Source organism: Cucumis melo, chromosome 8, assembly GCF_025177605.1.
Source record: "Cucumis melo cultivar AY chromosome 8, USDA_Cmelo_AY_1.0, whole genome shotgun sequence".
NCBI classification, from domain to species: Eukaryota; Viridiplantae; Streptophyta; class Magnoliopsida; order Cucurbitales; family Cucurbitaceae; genus Cucumis; species Cucumis melo.
The window spans coordinates 22773714-22792211 of record NC_066864.1 but is presented as its reverse complement, the minus strand read 5'-3'; the positions used below and the strand labels follow the sequence as shown (position 1 = coordinate 22792211).

The 18498-nt window shown below is 34.2% G+C and overlaps 1 protein-coding gene across 2 annotated transcripts; it reads right to left on the bottom strand.

Moving 5' to 3' along the window:
- Nucleotides 1-2301: 2301 nt before the first annotated feature.
- LOC103486050 (carbon catabolite repressor protein 4 homolog 1-like) lies at nt 2302-10591 on the bottom strand. Of its 2 annotated transcripts, XM_008443867.3 has the most exons (12): nt 9860-10591; nt 6650-7400; nt 6268-6354; nt 6051-6134; nt 5882-5968; nt 5682-5768; nt 4825-4878; nt 4632-4723; nt 4407-4521; nt 4066-4213; nt 3785-3943; nt 2302-2621 (listed from the first exon to the last, which is right to left on the bottom strand). In XM_008443867.3, exons 1-11 carry the CDS (start codon nt 10015-10017, stop codon nt 3798-3800), a joined length of 1809 nt encoding a protein of 602 aa, XP_008442089.1. In that variant the 5' UTR covers nt 10018-10591; the 3' UTR covers nt 2302-2621; nt 3785-3797. The 2 variants fall into 2 exon arrangements, with proteins under 2 accessions (XP_008442089.1, XP_050945299.1); XM_051089342.1 differs by lacking the exons at nt 2302-2621; nt 3785-3943 and having other exon boundaries at nt 4077-4226; nt 9860-10490.
- Nucleotides 10592-18498: the final 7907 nt, after the last annotated feature.

Sequence of the window (18498 nt, the reverse complement as noted above, 5' to 3'; positions counted from 1 at the left end):
GAGCCTTGAGATAAAAAAAAGTTAGCTCATTTATGGTTTTATCTAGCACTTCGAATTTTAGCTCTTGCTCGTCCCAAGTAAAGAAAAGAAAAAAATATATGCTAAAAATTCCATCAAGCAAGGAAGTTATGCATTGTTACAAGAATTTAAAATCAATCAATCATGCATAGTATGTTAATATTCTCAAAAGTAGCTGAGTGTTGAACTCAAGTTTTTACAATTATTCCGATGCTTAAGCTTGTAATCAATTAGATATTCTAAAAAACAAACACTCAATTGAGAATCATTTTAAAATAATTTTGTTCAAGTAAAATCATGCATTGGTGGATGCAAGACCTCGTTATTTTGACTCATTAAGCATGCTTAAAAGGGTTAATGACCCTAAATTTGCTTTCCCCCTACTCTAGTTCGAGAGGGATTTCTCTCTACATACAAAGCCCTCGATTGAACCATCAAGCTAACTAAGGAATGTTGAGACTTTGAGATGCACTTGCTTTACAAGGTAAAAAGGAAGTTTTCCCCCATAAGAGCTCATACCACACTAACATTGGACAACCTTTACTGCTCATAAAGAAATAACTAACACTTCAGCCTAAACATGCAGTCACCCATGTTTTTTTTTTTTTTTTTTTTTTTTTGAGCTTTTTTTCTCTTTTTTTTTTCTTTTTTTATGCTGAAACCTCACCTTTTCTAAGCAAGCATTTGCTTTGCTTTTTTGTCACTCTGTTCTTTTTTTGGTATTTTTTTCTCTCTATGGCTAGCAAGCTTTTTCTTTTCTCCATTTTTTTCGGTTGGAATTTTCCCTATTCTAGATTTCACCTTAGAGACAAGATGGAAAATCGACCTTTTCAAGGTGACGACAAATAAATTAAGTAGTACTACACTTTAAAGATGGATCGAAGGTTCAATATAACTTAACAAAGTATTCAAAAATGCATAAGATGACAAGAGAATTTGTTTTTTTAAAATGGGCTCAAAATTGTGAGTACTCTTTTCTTATTAAAATCATGCAAGCTAAGACAAGACAAGAAAAGTATATCATCAACTATCATGACAAAGCACCAAGCTACAAGAGAGAACATCCATTCAACTTTTTTCTTTTTCTCAATCATGCACCAAAACATACATATCAAACAGGCTTCATTCCTGCATTCAAACATCATGAAAACCACAAGCCCAAGCTTAGATGCTCAAGGTTTATCCAAATATGCACAAACCAAATATAATAGCAAGACTAAATTCATCATATGTAAAACGATTTTCTTTAATTTGATAAAAAAAAAAATTGCCCAAGAATATGCAAGTAGGTAAAGCAAGAGACCTAAACCCAACCACCCCAACTTTAAAAGCATGGTTTGTTCTCAAAACATAAGAACAAGAATAAAAGTACAAGAACAAAAATGAAGGAAATAGAAAACTCTCCTTGAATCAACTATCTTTTCACAATTTTTATCAAATCCAAAATTTTCATTCAAAGTCAAATTGTCGAAGAGAATGAACATCATGCATTATCATCGCTGGACAAAAAATATTCAGTCAATCTTAAGATCATCATCAAAAGTTTCAACATATCATCAATTAAATTATGCTTCACATCACATCAAGCAAATATATATTACATTATATCCAATTAATGAAAATATCCCCAAATTTGGACAATTTTGAAAATAAGTTTTGAGAGTGTATTTAACATCTAAATATCCCGTTTTTTTAGGCTTCTAAACGATCTAAGTAGGAAGATACTCAAGAAGAGGAGAAAAAGTGGAAAAAATTGAAATGATTAGGCCATATATTCTAAGTAGGGAGCTATCAATGCAACGTTTTGCAAAACATTTTAGCAAAACAATAATTCAACAATATTAGAAAAACAAGTTATAAACTTGAAAATATTTTCAATAATCCAACCTTAAAAAACAGTTTAACAAATTCCAAACGGATCATAACACTCTATACTCAACCATCCTAAACTTTAAGGATTCTTGTCTACGTAGCATCCAAACAATACATCACATATCACATGTTAATTGAACACAAATTTAATGATTCGCATCAAATTTAACTTACCAAAATTAAAACTATACAACATCAAAAATAAAATTGGAATTTTAGAAGGTGAAAAACACTTCGGCCATGCACATAAGAGTAACAATACTATAGCACCTAAACTTCAACTTCAATCATTTTAGTCTCTATACCATTCAACCGCAACAACTTAGTCCCTAAAGTTCAATATTTAACAACATAGTCCATATACTTCAAAATTTAGATAATACAGATATAGAGAGAAGATAACAGAAAAGGGAAAGGGCAAAAAAATTCTATATAAATTGAAAGATTGTCATTTTGTGGGAGCAAAGATGAATACACATAAAAGAGGAGAGAAGGATGGCTTTTGATTTTTCATATCGAGCCAATTCACATGGGGGGGAGGGGGGCGCCACATTTTCTTTTCCAATGAAATAAATAAAAATACAGGAGGGAGTAGATCAGGTCAGAGCATGGTTCCTGTTTTTAAAGAATTACTTGGAAACACAGTATGCTGACCAATCTTATCCTTCCCTTCCAGAACTTAATCTGTTTCCAACACCATTTCATTGCATCTGCCTCGAGTATCTCCAGATCTATACCACAAATAACCATCAATACAAGAATTATAACACTGTATATATAAAACCAAACACACAAACACACATATTTCCTCTCTATAATTACTATAGATAATAATAGTAAAAAGGGGATTCAACACCTTCAATTTTTATGAGTAACTAAAAAACAATTAAATACGAATTTTTTAAAAACCAATAACTTTTGTTTTATGTCTTAGCAAAAGTTAAAACGCCTAAAAACGATTCATCTCAATTTTCCAAACCATTAACTTGAGGAGCCAGCCCAAGATCATGCTGATCACCAATTTCAAGTTTGTAGAAAGCTTAAACTACATATATTACTTCTATAATCAGCAGACTTACCATCCAGAACATAACTAGAACTCTCAATTTAGCTTTAATCAATAAGCACAAACACAAAAACAAATATGGATATAGATACGATAGGATACAACGATATGCGCATTTCTAAAAAACTAAGATACTATATGTTTCTTTTTTCCTTAAAATAATTTAGGATATACATAAATTTAACACAAGTATACTAAATGTAATCTACTCCACAAAAAATCATAAAATGTCAAGTTTAATGACAATAGTACAAAATACATACAAACACTAAATACAATACAAAAAGCAACATTAGAGACATTGAACTACAATAATAAATAGAATGCAATAACACAACAAAGAAAAGGAAGATTAGAGGAAGTATGAAGATAAACAAAGAACTTATTTGTTGAATTGTTCAAGATATTCGGCTGGGTTACATTTTGCAGGACTTTGTCAAGACTGAAACGTGAAGATGAAGATTTGATGATTTTAGGCTTTAGTCTTTTATTTATCTATTTTCTTTTAGTTTTGTATTGGAGGAGTGAACTTTCTAAATAGATTAGTTTTGGACTGGAAAAGATTAGATGAGTTATTATCTTCTTTTTAATAAAAAGGTCAACATAAAAATAAATTGCCCAATTGCGTGTCAGATATGTATCCAGAAAGTATCTAAGAATATTGGTATCTCATACATATTCTTCGATTCACATGAATTCTTTGACTTACATGAAGAATTTGTGCTTCATAGGCTTTAATCAACGAGAGATTGATAGCTAAAAATTGTCATGATCACAATAGGAAAGAAGTGAAGTTGAATATGGAGAAGGACGAAAAAATGGAAATACCTGCATCAAAGTATCAGCGTCTAATTCGAGGCTTGCAGCAGAACTGAGCAAGTAGGGCCACATGATCAGAAGACCACTCTGGGGAAGGAAGTGCTGTGTTTTTTCTCATGCTTTCCTCATCCAGAAGCTCTAATAAAGACTCAACTGTTAAGGAGTCCACTGTAAACAAAAAGATACAAGAAATGATGAAACAAATGGAAATTATTTTTAAAGAAGTATCATCAATACAATAAGAGAAATTAACGAGCAGAGGCAATCATACTTGGTGGCTAAAAGCTTACCGGTATAAAATATGTAGTCTAGGGTGCCAATGAAATCTCTTGTACAATTTGTAAACAAGGGCTCATTTGTTGTTGGGTCAAGTCTCTTCCTTTGCTTCTCTGACCCAATACTAGCACCCATTCTTGCAAAGGATGAATAAGCACTAACCTGCAACAGTTTTCTGGAAAATTAGAACAAGACCATAAGCCTTCTAGAAGAGGAATGTAAATGTAGCCCCAAGATAACGTCTACCTGATCCATTGTATTTAAATCATTTTTTTAAAATAAATACAGAGAGAGAGAGAGAGAGACAGAAAAATGAAGAGTAAAAACAAACAACACTAAAATTACAAAACATTACCAGTTGAAGCTTATGAATCAACTTGCTAGGTGGGCGAAATAAATTGAGAGGATCGATGGCCAGATCTGGATGTGATGGCTCTACCTTCCCCATTGCAAGAAGTGAATGAGGAGCACTGTAACAAATTTTGGTAGTAAAACTGAGCAGCGAAAAAATATCCACAAAGACCACAAAGAGAGCGTCAGCATTTTTAGGGAGCAAAATTCATTAGTGCCGTAGACAAACCTTCCAGGAACAGAATTGAAATCACCACAAACCAACATTGGAATGTCAGCACTAACAGCTATTTTCTCCAGTCCTTTCAGAAGAGTAGATACCTGATTTCCAATAAATATTTAGAGCAAAAAGTTTCTAAGTATTTCCTCTTTTTTTTTTTTTTTTTTCCTTTTTTCAGTGAACCGAGGGTTGGGGGAAGCACCTGCCACAGCTTAACATCTTTTAAATCCTGATGGTCATTAACATGAGTATTGGCCTGAAAGGAAGAATTCATCAAAAATGGTCAAATTATATTTGAAAAGGTATCAGCCAGCAACAAGCTTTCAATAGTTGAAAAAGGAGTTGCACATGACTCGTAATAAAGGACCAAGAATAAAGATCATAAACATGTATGACAGATACGCAACTATTTAAAAGTAGTCTCCAAATTATTTGGTTAGTATAACAGGAAAAAGATACAATTATCATTCTTTCGTGGATAGTATTAAATGGCAGTCTTAATACATCGGAAGTTCTTCAAAGGAAACTTCCTTTTTTCACTCTCATGCCTTTAATTTGTTCTCTCCTCGGAGGTAGTGGAGATTATCTTAACCATTCATTCTTCATTCTTTAGATGTTCATATAGTCGAGTTGCAGGCATAAGTTGGTTTCTACATTTACGTTTTCTTGGGTGGTCTCCCCCTGTTTGGAGGATAATATTTTTCAGTTATTCTTCCGTGTTCTTTGGCTTCCAACCTCATTTATTACAGATCAACATGATTAAGCTCTTCTCTTGGAATTGTGGATGGAAAGCATCAAACATGGAGTTCTCTTTCCGGGGCCTTTACTACTTTCAATTTACAAGAAATTAATCTAAGTTGGGAAGATTTTATCTTTCCTTAATAACCAAAAAATTCTGAACCACCCAGAAGTTGTATATCATTGGAGGCCAAACAAATATTAAAACAAAAAGAATTAATCATAAAGTACTTTTTCCTATAAGGTAAACACTACTTGACTAAGTGTATATCATCATCAGTTGGGAAGATCCATAAGTGAAAAGGCAAAAAGAAATCTCACCACACAGAGAAGCTGCCTTTTCCCCAGATTATCAGCTCCCTGATTACCAAATTTTGCTTCAAGAACCACTATTAGTGCAACATTGTCCTACACAGAAAATATGGTTGAACCGATAATGGCTAGAACAAAAACAAAGTACATGAAAATAAAACGGCAATCACAGACTTAATTCAATGATCAACCTAGGAACAAGAATCTACCTTAGCTAATCGGGTTAAAGTACTCTTCTTTTGTGCAGTGGGAATTTGAGCATCAGTCAACGACTGGGCAGCCTTATTAAACTCAACCTGAACGCAAGCATAAAGCTCTTTTAAATATAGAATGAACATAAAAACTGGAAACCGTATAGATAGAAAATAATTACAAAACCTCATATTTCTTGACATGTGCAAATCTGTCTCTACGGAAAAATGTTGCACAACCATCGATTGTTTGTGTGTTTCCACTGTAAACCTAAAAGCAACAATAAGGATCGTGAGAGGACCAAACAGAACAGGAAAAAGAAGAAAGATAAAGCAAAATAAAAAATAAAAACCAAAAGAAAAATAGGAAGTTAAATGTAATAAAACAATTCAAACATAGAAACCTCATTTGTCTTTCTCTTATACAGAGCTTGATAGCCATGTTTGTCAAGTTCAGGTGCAAAAAATGATTCAAAATGATTGCTTTGGACCTGTAAAAAAAATACATATTTTACCATGCGTAGCATCCACATAATCCTATCAGATCACTGCTTCAGAAGTTCATAAATTCTAGAGATGGAGGTCATTCTAACAAATTCCATGCAGTAAACCCCAACCATACACCACAAAAAGGGTAAAGACATAATGGAATTTAACTTTATGGTCTCTTTCAAGAAACAGTATATTTTTCTTTCCAACACAACATGAGAAAGGAGTTCTCTTCTGGGTGCTAGTAAACAAAACCCACTTGATTTTAAAAAACACACCGAGTATGTCCCATCATACCTCCTGAAGACAAACAATATCTGCATGATACCCAACTATTTCTCGTAACAAATTCTGCCTACGGTATGGCCAGGAAAGAGCCCATGAAGGACAATAGCTGTATGATTCACTTGTTGCGTACACATCAGCAAGAATGTTGTAAGAGAGCACTGTGAAAGAACCGGACGATGAAGCACGACCACTGGAATCCAGTTGCCCAATTGCATCAACACCGCTAACAGGGACTAAACAACGTGGACTGGGGGATGGAGCTGGAATCACACGAGAAGTTAGTAAAGTGTTGACTGGTCCTGATGCCAATTTTGACTCTGCATCTACTACAACACACTCAAACTTGAGGACATGGCCAATATCATCAGCTGATGGTGTGTATGTTTTAGACCGACCAACTTCAAACCAAGTTTCACCACCACTCCTTTGAGTGGATGAAGGATAAAAAGGAGTTGAACCGTTGGTCAAGCTAGTACTTGACACTGCACCAGATAAGTTAGCATTGATCACTCCAGGACCTGCACTATTGTAACGTCCAAATAACTCTTCATCCTCATTTACATTATCATTCACAGCACTTGTACCACGATCATGCAGCACACGGTGATGTTGCCATGCATCCGAGAAACACTTGGTTGAGCAATGATAACTTTTAGCAACAGGTACTTTTGCCTTAAGACAACCTAAGCATTGCAAGGTTGCTTGCACAGAAGGATGTACACTACATATGGCAACGTTTCGATCATTTTGAACACGGTACCTGCAACAGAAGAGAATTGCAAACAAAAATAGTGAGAAATAGATTACTTTTTTTCAACAGGAAATGGCCTCAAAAAGTGCACATAGCATATGAATGCATACTAAAGTAAGGATAGTCTATCCAATCCGAGCCCTATTCTTCAGTATGAAATTTTAATTTGAGAACATTATGGGTAAACAAACAGCAAAATTCTGTCGTAATGAAAGTGCCCATTAGTAAGCATATCTTTTCTCAGAAAGCAACAAGGATTTTCATTGCAGACACATATATGTCCAAGCTCTAAGCTTAGTACATTCACAATTGGTTGGCACCCAGGACATGAAGTTTCTCCCCAACCATACAAAGAACTAGCAAGAAAAATACTGAAAATGGAATAAACGAAAAAGGGATCATCTTTTTTTTCTTTTTCTTTTTTGATGAAAAGCACAAAACTTCAATTGAGAAAGAATGAAAGAATACCCGGCCACAAAAAACCAAGTCCGCAAAAAAAGGAATCCCACTATAAGAAGAGACTCCAACTATACAAAATAAAGTTTACAGAATAATTACAAAATATCTTTGAAATCGAAGCTTAATAGAAAACATGAAAGCGAACAAGAGACCATAATCTGTCACTCCCCCTCTCAACACCCCTAAACACCCTACCATTTCTCACATCCCACAACACCCATAAGAGAGCACACACACACTGGCACAGCAGAGAAATCGGACTTTTCCCCCAAATGGCGGATTGAAGAGGAACTCCTCAATCATATCTCTAACAACTCTACGACAAACACAATTCAAGCCAAACGTTTGGAACTTTGGAAGAATTCCAAATGCAGCTTGCCAACTCAGAATGCCAAAGGATATGGTCCAAGTTTTCCCCTGCCTTCAGACACAAAATACAGCAAAAAGCCCCAACCAATGACGGCATCTTCCTCGAAATCTTGTCCACCGTACTGATATGGCCATGAAGGACCTGTCAGGTAAAGAAATGGACCTTTCTAGGGACTTAATCCTCCAGACCAAAGAAAAAACCGACTAACCCAAAGGGGAAGGGTTGACCAAGCACAGGAAGAAAGACTTAAACAAAAACCCATCCAAAGGACTAGGATTCCAGACTCTCACATCTCTCCTCCCTTGACAAAAAGGGTGACTTTTGAGACGCGAAAGAAGAGACATCACATCCAGTATTTCCCTATAGGGCTATCAGTGAGAGCAAAGTGGAAGCCAAAGGAAAAAGAGCATGAACTCCCAGTCCACACAAGAAAGAGACAAAATGATTTTTAAGCAATAACAGATTGAACAAACAAGGAAAAGCCACAGACAGGGAACGACCCCCCACCCAATGATCCTCCCAAAAGAAAGTCTCTCTACCCTCTCCCACCACACAAAGGAACCAAGGAACAAAGTCAGGGAGCTCTTTGGAAATGACTTTCCACGGATTCCAGTAAGTGCCTTTAAACCCTTAAGCCAACCAGTTAAAGGGATGGGGACCGTGGTTACTCACAATAATCCTCTGCCAAAGAGAATTGAGCTCCGCATAAAGCAGCAAAGCTATTTGGCTAACGGGGATTTGTTACAAATCTTTAAATTCCCAATTTCTAACCCCCCCCCCCCCTGAAGATACCGGTTTATATACCTCAAATTCATATCTGTGAAGGAAAAATAAATGTCCCACATATGCCTATATAAAGGAGCCAATTTAACCTTCATACCAGGAACACAGTATATAAAAGGATGGAAAAAACCTGATGAAATACACCAAAAGATTTCTATGAATAATCTAATTATTGGAGGAAGATAGGTTGACGGTAACAATGGAATGTAGAAAAAGCACAATGACGTCAACATGAAACTACATGGACATCTTGAAAAAAAAATTATCTTCAATTGAATGGCAAGGGCTGAGGATCTAAGTTCCAGCATGCTTGTTAAACTTCCCATATAGAAATAAACAGTAAATCAGTATTCAATCTCAAATCTCTTATGCTCCAATGATCTTCGCTAAAAATTATCAGAAGCTCTCGGAACCTACCAAGACATAAGCTATCTCAGTGATCCTAGTTTTAACTACTGACGAGCTTCATAGTCTCAGGTTAATCAAGAATGTCTTTGCCATTTGGAATTGATGCATTTCCATTTGAATTTCAAGCTTCAAGAAATATTCAATATTAACCCAATACAACTATAGGATGGCAGAAAACGAGTGAGTATAGAACGTTCAATATGAAAAAAAGAATCAAAAAGCGTGGCTTGAATGAAAAAGGACATGTCAGGCACAGAAATATACAAGCAGAAGTGAAAAAGCTCTAAACCCAATCGTGAACAAAGCATGCAGCCATTGACAAAGATAAGAAAAAATTTGGGCAACACAAAGTTGAAACCTCGATGACCAACCAGCATCAGGGCACATCAAATACAAACGCAGAAGTAAAAAACTCAAAGAAAAATGATATGAAATGGAGGGGGATTACCATTTGTATTTCAGAAAATAGCCATCAATCGGAGCAGACTCAGGCACATCATCAGTAATGACGGAGGTGTCTGGGCGGCGAAGGAGCAGGTAGGGCGTGAGTTCACAGCCTACAATGGGGATATCAGAAGGAAGATGCACTCGTAGCACGATCAACATGCTTTATTGTTGGTGAAACGTCGCAACAGGTAAACCTTAAACACCAATTGATCAAAAAGAGTGATAAACAGGCAGATACTTGGCGGATCTGCCATTTAATAGTTGTTGTTCATACGAATACTCGCCAGCTTAGGAGAGGGAAAATCAAAGAATGAAAAAACCAAATAAAAAGAAGATGGAAGCAGGCTAGGATGGAAATCTGGAAACAACATCAAACTCCGGAATTGGAAAGAAGGAGTGAAAGAAACAGTGGGAGTGAACACAAAATTGGGTGTTGGGGATTAAAGGGAAAGGGGAGGGATAAAGAGTTGAGGGGGGGAAATGGATTGATTGATTAATTGATTTCTAGGGTTTCAATACATAGGAAGTGAATTTTGGTTTCTCAGGTTCATATCTAAGATTGATTGATAGAGAGGGAAAAGAGGAATTTTAGTTGCAAAGAATTTTTCTTTCTCCTAATATTTTTATTTTTATTTTTTCTTTTGTAACAGAACTCCATATCCTTTGCAAAATTGCCTAAAAATAAACCCAGATTTTTTTTTCTCCTTTTTACTACGTTGATTTCTTTGAGGTAAACAAAAAGTTGGTTTAAATTCCACTTTTCCTCGTCTACTTTCCTTTTTATCTTTTACCATGATTTACAAATTGATTAACAATACTTTTCTATAATGTAATAATTTAGTTTAAGAAATGTATATATGTATTTTACTTCTTTATCTAACTATAAATCACATCATTACAATTACAATCCAACATGTAACAAAACATCAATGGTAAAGTTAGCTATTTTTTAAATATTTCAAATTTGTTATTCCATCTTTCGTCTTCGTCTTCGTCTTCGTCTTCTTATTTCTTTCATTGTCTTTCTCGTGCTGCGATTTCGTCTTTCTTCTTTTAGATTGGAGTAATCAATGTAAACTTTCATTTACTTCTTTATGTAACTATAAATTTAAAATGTAAGATAAAAGTTAAGTCATTTTTTAAATATTTTAAATTTGTTCTTCCATCTTTCATTTTCGTCTTCCTATCCCTTTCATTGTCTTTCTCGTGCTGCGATTTCGTCTTTCTTCTTTCTTTTTTTTTTTTTTTGTAATTTCTTTCTATTATCTTTCTTAATTTTTAATTATTTATTTACGAAGTTTAACCTTTTCATCATTTTTCTTCTTTTTCCTTTTATCGTGTAAAAAAAAGTAAAAAATTGTGTAAAAAAAAATAAAAGATCATGAATAAAAAAATATTTTAAAAAATGAAAAAAAATCATTTAGAATGAAGTAGCCAAATGTAAACGATCTTGTAAAAAAGTAAAAAATGTGTATAAAAAATCTTTAAAAAAATAATTTAGATTGGAGTAATCAATGTAAACTTTCATTTAGAAAAAGTAAACAATGGAGTAAAAAAAATAAAAAATTGCATATAAAAAATCTTGAAAAAAATCATTTGGATTGGAGTAGCGATCATATAAAGAAATCTAAACTATAGTGTACCAAAAAAATTAAAAAAATCGTTTATCAAATTTTGAAAAAAAAAATCATATCTAAACGATCGATGATCGCTATAGATTGTAGTCATATCTAAACGATCAATTGTAGCAATATTTAAACGATCGCATATCAAACAATATCCATATCTAAACAATCGTTTAGATTCATATTACGCGCTTGTTGACGGCGTGGTTGGCGGGACATTTTTGGTATTCGGCCTCTAAACCTTTTCTGTTTTTGGAATTATTTAATATAATGTAAATATTTTGTCGCTTTTTTATATTTTTGAAAAGACTCCTAATTATAACATACATTGGTCGTAATTAGTTAGATATAATAAATTAGTAGGTTTCCAACTAACTTTTCGCTTCACAAATTATGCTAAATAAAAACTGTTTGTTCCTTTAGATACAAAAATAATTATCAGTAGAAAAAAAATCTTAAATTAAATTATGAGTTTTGTTGTATATTGTTAATAATTTTAATTTTATGTTATATTTAAAAATGTCTCTTAATTTATTATTTATTATCGTACAAAAGGGATGCATTTTCTTATTCTTGAGATTTGACGTTCATTGACTGATCCAAATTGTCATGTTAGGGATGCATAATTACATTTAAAGTTTGACGTTTAATCCATATATTTCTAAATTTGTGTTTGTATATATGGTCTCCCATACAAATGTTGAAAATTAATTATAATATCATGTATAAAATTTAATTATGTCTACTATAACATATTTTACATTCTTTAGGGAAAAAATGTAATGTCTATTATTTACTAAATTAAAATCTTAAAGCTCAATTAGATAAAAGTACGAGGGCCTTTTAAAAATTTTAAAAAGTCGAACTATATACCTTTTATAGAAAAAATTACTAAAAACAAAAATCTATTACACTTGATTTTTATATGAATTGTATATATTTTATTTATTTTTATATTTTTTACAATTTTCCTATTTATATATATACAAATTCAAAGATATTTTGTACAGAGCTGAAAATATTTACAAAATATAATAAAATTTTAGAATATATGAATGATAGACACTAATAAACTTTTATTAGTAGTTATCATTGATAGATATAATTTATAAATATTTTAGTATCAAATAAAATACTTTTAATTTTTTTATATGTGTCAAAAACCTATTAAATATAAAATTGAAAGTTAATGGCTTTTTTTTTCTTGAAAGAATAGAAAGTTAATGGTTATGTTAAACATTTTGTGATTTATAAGACAGAATTAAATTTTTGATATTTATTAGACACAATTTTAAAAATTTAGAGACTAAATTTATAATATAACATTTATATAAATATAGGTAGATTGATATTGTTATAACAAATGTCACGAAGAGTTCTTGTGTTCTGGAGGAACCACTATCTTGGAAGCAATTACGTTGTTATCTTGAAAGTGATTACGTTTCTACTTTAATGTTAATCGCTATGTCGGTTGCTCCCTATGTTAACACAACTTCTAAGTTCATGCATACACTCGAAAGAAAATGGATTGGATTGAAAGAAAAGTTGCTCATATAACAGAAGAGAAGAATATTGAATGAAGGAATGCACTAATAGAAAAGTTTGGAGAAGAGAAATGATCCAAAAACTTTGGTGAAATAACAACTCATTTAAATAATAAATATGTTTAATTTTTTAATAAATCAAGTTACAAAATTAAGTGGATGAGTAATAAATGTTTCTCTCTTTTTAACCTAAGCGCGGTACTTGAACCCGTCTATCCGACAAACAGTATGGTTCCACCACCAACACACTTTAGACCCACCTCTGGCATCCTTTGGTATTTATACCCTTTTAGGCATATTTCTAAATCTTCCAATAAAGACAGTTTAAGCCCAAAAGTCATTTTCAACAATCTCTCACAAATAATTATTACAACAAAGTTAACAAGTAAACACAAAAAACAAAAGTTTGAAGAAATTGTTCTGAGTAAAGAAAGAAGGACAGACTTAAACATTAATCTAACTATTTGAATTGATGTATAGTGAAGCAAGGCAACTATTGAAATTTATGTCATAAACCTCGTAATTTGTCCTAAAACTCGTAATTTGCAATTTAAAACCATATTCTATTTAATAAAGTCGTTATTCAAGACTTATTAGTAAAAATGAATATTATAATCTTAAATGCAATAAAGTAAAGTCCCAAGGCTATCTTGCGTAGACTTAAACTTTATGAAAATGGTCTATAGTACATGGATCAAGTTCGAGTATACAGGGTCTATAGTATATGCATAAGGTTGGGTACCTTATTATAGGGACACTATGGATGTGACAAACAATGTGATCCTAAATCATTCATGTAGAGACATGGAAATAGAGGCATCCTATGTAAAGAGTTTATATAAGCCTAGAACCATGAAATAATCACTTTTACATTGTAACATCATTTACTACTTAAGAATGACGAATTCGTTTATTGATGACCTGGGTAACAAAATCTTAATTTTAAGCTAATTATGAACTTCTGTTAACAAGAGATTATAATTAGATCTGCATATGTGAGGGCAGCTCATCTGCATATGTGAGGACAACTCATCAACGTTGGCCCAATAAACCTCTCATTTCAGGGGGTAAAATCGGGTGAATAGTTAGGGACATATGGTGCAAGATGGAATTCACTCATGCCCATTGTATGGTTAGTAGATAGGTTGTTAACTTAAAACTGAATGCAGGTCTTGAACAAGGGGCCTCACTCTCTCATTGGCTCGAGAGAGATTTTGTACTTTATAAGTTAGACGTTAAACCAATTGTTTAATAATGAATCAGTGAGACTTAAGGACTAAGATGTAATCTTGGGGATAAATTGATATTTTGACCTAGCCAAGATTACGAACAATCTTTGAAGGATTAACTTATCATGGTTATATCAGATGGACACAAAAATATCTATAGTGAGATGAGTGCAATTACGGGACTTTTTAGTTGAATGACCTGTTAGTTAACGAATGTTGATTAGCTCGGTCTAGAAGAGTTTAGTCAGTCAATCTCGGATTATTAGAGTTCATGAACTATATGTCCATTAGGTTCTCTTGCTAGCTCATATGAAATAAACTTAGAAGAGTATGTTGGATTAGTTCAAATAATTTGAATTAGAAAAAGAGAGAAAAACCGACAAGTATATTTGATATAGTTATCAATTACCTTTTAAGAGATAGAGCTTTATGTTTAAATGTGATTTGAATATCAAGAATATGAATGTAGATTCATATTTAGAAGCTCGAAAATAATGGAAATTGTCAAAGTTGTAAAAAGTCAAAGGATTGACTTTTGACTAAGAAAGTCAAACTTTAATCGGCTTTCTATTCAAATGTGATTTGAATTTTGAAAAAAATGAATGCAGATTCATGTTCAGGAGATCGAAATTAGTCAAGAAGTACAAAAATGGTAAAAAAATCTAAATGTTAACTTTTTTTTTTATTAAAAAGCCAAAGTTTGACTTTGACTAAAATGGGATAAAAGGTCATTTTGCCATTTGACTAAGTTAGTGAAAAAATCCAACATTTTGTTTGATAATTCTACTAACTCTAGTGAGCTATGTGGTTGCATGATATGTTGACACCAAGTCCACTAATAATCACTAGGTTAGTGGACATTGAGGTGTTGGGCTTTGTTGAATTAATTACTAATATGTGGTTGCATTTTTTTTCATGTAATTAGGTTATTTAAAAAGAGGTTTTTCAAATGTTGAAATTTTTTTGGCATTCTTTTGATTTTCTTTCTAAAAATTCACCAAATAAATTATTCCAAAAAAATGTGATAATACTCTAATTTCCATCATATATCTCTCTCAATCCTTCACTCATCGGGACCCACAACCTGGTTCTAAGTTCGGAGAACAGTGAGCGAGCACTAGTGGTAATCTGGATTCGAGATCGTGAGAAGATTTCAAGCAAATAAAAGCTACAAAGGTATGTTACTTTAAACCCAAATTTTGGTTTAATTAAGTCCATGCATATTCATTTCTAATTAGATTACACATGCAATTAGAGAAATTAGGTCTGAATTCCGCTGCCCTTACCTATTATTTCCAACGTGTGGTACCATACAACCTTGTTAGAAATAGTGAATTATCTCTTAAACTTTCAACAACACTAGTTGAGACCTCCATAATACATTTCTCTCCTAGTCATTTTCTTGATTTTGCGATATAAAGTATGCTTATTATGGTCATGCACATAAACCTCAGGTCACCATGAAAGCTCTAGAAAGAAAATTTCAAACTCTTTCGTAAAAGACAAGCACACCTTCACTATGACGTTAGATGCTTCATCAAGTTTGTTAGAAACAAACCACTTAAAATTGAGCTATAAAGATTTCATTATTTAGTTCGTTAGAGCAATCTTCATCAAGTCATAAAAAAAACAAACATCTCAAATATTGAGCTATGAAGATTTCATCATCATCCATCATCCATATCAAGACCACTAAGAGAAAGGACTAAGGATCGTTAAAAGGTTTATGTATTATCCATCAAGTCCTTTACGACTACTCACATAATGAGCTATGGACCATCAAGTTTATCGTAACAGACCACCCAAACAAAAAGCTATGGATCATCAAGTCTATCACAACAGTCCACCCAGACAAAAGGCGATAGATCACTATAAGGGATTTTGCCCATGTTCACTAAGGATTATAAGATTATTTTCCTTGTCAGGCCTTTATTTAAAAGATCAACCAAATTCTTCTCAGACCTTACATATTCCAAGGAAATAACTTCTCTCTTTAACAATTGTTTCACAACTCCATGTTTAAGATGTATATGTCTCCTGTTGCCATTATATACATTATTCTTTGCAATAACGTTGAAAGACTTAAAGTGTCAAAATGTGATCATGAGAGTTCAATGCACTTAAGTGTAATATATTTGTTACTAAAGCTTAATCATTTGTAAGTTTATCGTTAAAGATTTTAATCAACAACTATTTGAGGCGATGACTTTACAAACATGCTATGAAAGATATGTAATAATGTAACTCAATTTCATTGCTTAAACTTCTCAAGATTTGTCTATTGTGTACAAGTTTTCCTTTATTTCACCCAAGTATAAATAAAAAGGGAGGTTTCCTAGGTAAACCAAGGTCAAACTCAAGAATTTAGTGGTTACAAAGTTGGACGCAATGCTTTTTATCTTTCATCGGTGATTGTATAACAAATTTATATTCACATTATTTGTTTTCTCTAATTTGCGTTTGTTATCTATAGCTACTGGTGGGATGCGATGAATGACATGGAGATGGGTGAGTATGAATGAAGTTGAACTAACGCTGACTTAGTACAAACATGAGAGATACGCGAAAAACTTTTTTATAAAATGATGTGAACTAAAAAGACTTAGAAATCATTTGAAACGATAATGAGTCTCATACTTAACTTCTAATTAAGACAAGCAACCTCTTAGTGTCTACACCGTATATATTTTCCTTTCAAGATATAAATGTTGAAGTTAAAGTGTAACGCCCCAGTAGATTAGAGTTCCATTGTTCATCTCAAGAGTATTTTTTTTATTTTTAAAAGTGGTTATGGAATGAGATTATTTTGACTTACACTTAATTAAGGTTAAAATTTTCCTTGGTTGGTTATTTTAATTGTTGAGGTTTAAGGGTGAAATAAATTAATTAATTGTGAAGCAACAAATTAATTAATGCCTTGGAAAGGGTCAAAGGTGGCTTTAATGAAGAGAGAGAGAGGAGAGTTGCCATTGGATTAAAGTAGAAAAGAAATTAATAATAAAAGAAGAAAAGAAAGTAATTTTGTGTGGGTTTTATTTTATCTTTTTTTTTTATTCTTCTTTTATTCTTTTAAAAAGGGGGCATTGGGAGGCGTGAAACTCATCACCTTCCCAAGAAAACCCTAACCCCAAGTTGCTCCCACCATAGCCGCCGCCGCCGAACGACCGACGCACGCCATCGAGCCGACGCCACCCTCCCAGCCGCGCCGGAGAACTTAAACCGAGTCGAGCCACCGCACGCCTAGGAATAGCTACGCACGCCGCGCCGTGTCTGCCAGCCGAAACTCGTCGCGCCGCTTCGATCCGAGGCAGAGCAGCCGAGCCGAGCCGCATCGCGTCGCTTCAATCAGGCGCTGAGGAGTCGCAACCGATCCGTCAGCCAGCCGCGTCCGCATAGCCGACGTTCACACGCCCAGCCACGTCGCGCCGCTTTGATTCGACGCAGCGCAGCCGGAACGTCCGTCTGAAGCCGTCGCGCCGTCATGCCGTCCAAAACCCAGAAGCCAGCGCCTCGCGCGTAAAGATCCGACCCGGCCGAAACCACGCTCCACGACCCGATCCAACGCGTGCCTCCGACCCGAAGCCCGGCCCGCGCCGCGTACACCCGTGAGCCGAGCAGCGCCTGCGTGCGAGCCGCACGTGCGTAGCCTCTGCACTGAGCCGAGTCGAGCCGCGCCTGCCTGCACCACGAGCCGCGCCTGTCTGCGCCGCGAGCCGAGCCGATCTTCAACCTCCAAGCCGAGCCGATCCCTGTCCTTTTTCCAGTCGAGCCGCCAAGACTAATTTGGCTCCTTCCACCTAATTTTTGGTAATTAAATTAATTATTTTAGCATTACCCAGTAAGATTCAATGTTTTGGGCACTAAATAATTTAATTTGGAATTAAATTAGATAATTTCCTTAAGGGACGTCTTGGACCAAGTAACCGCTGCAGCGTGAGATTTCTTCAGTAGGGGCTCAACCATTGCAACCTCTTTCTAGGGTAAGTCATTTCAACTGAGTTGAACCGTTAGTCGTTGGTGACTTAATTACGAATTTTGGCGTATTAAACAGTTAGGACCTCGTTGCTTGGAAAGCACGCTTGCCTTGCGGTTAGAACTCGCCAAGTAAATCTCCAGGTAAGAGATTCTACTACTAGCTCCATGTTTAGAATTATGAGATCACGTATACCTTCAATTGTGCATGTTGAGGACTAGACTGTACGATGCATGGAATCAATGATAGTATGATGCAAATGATGATAT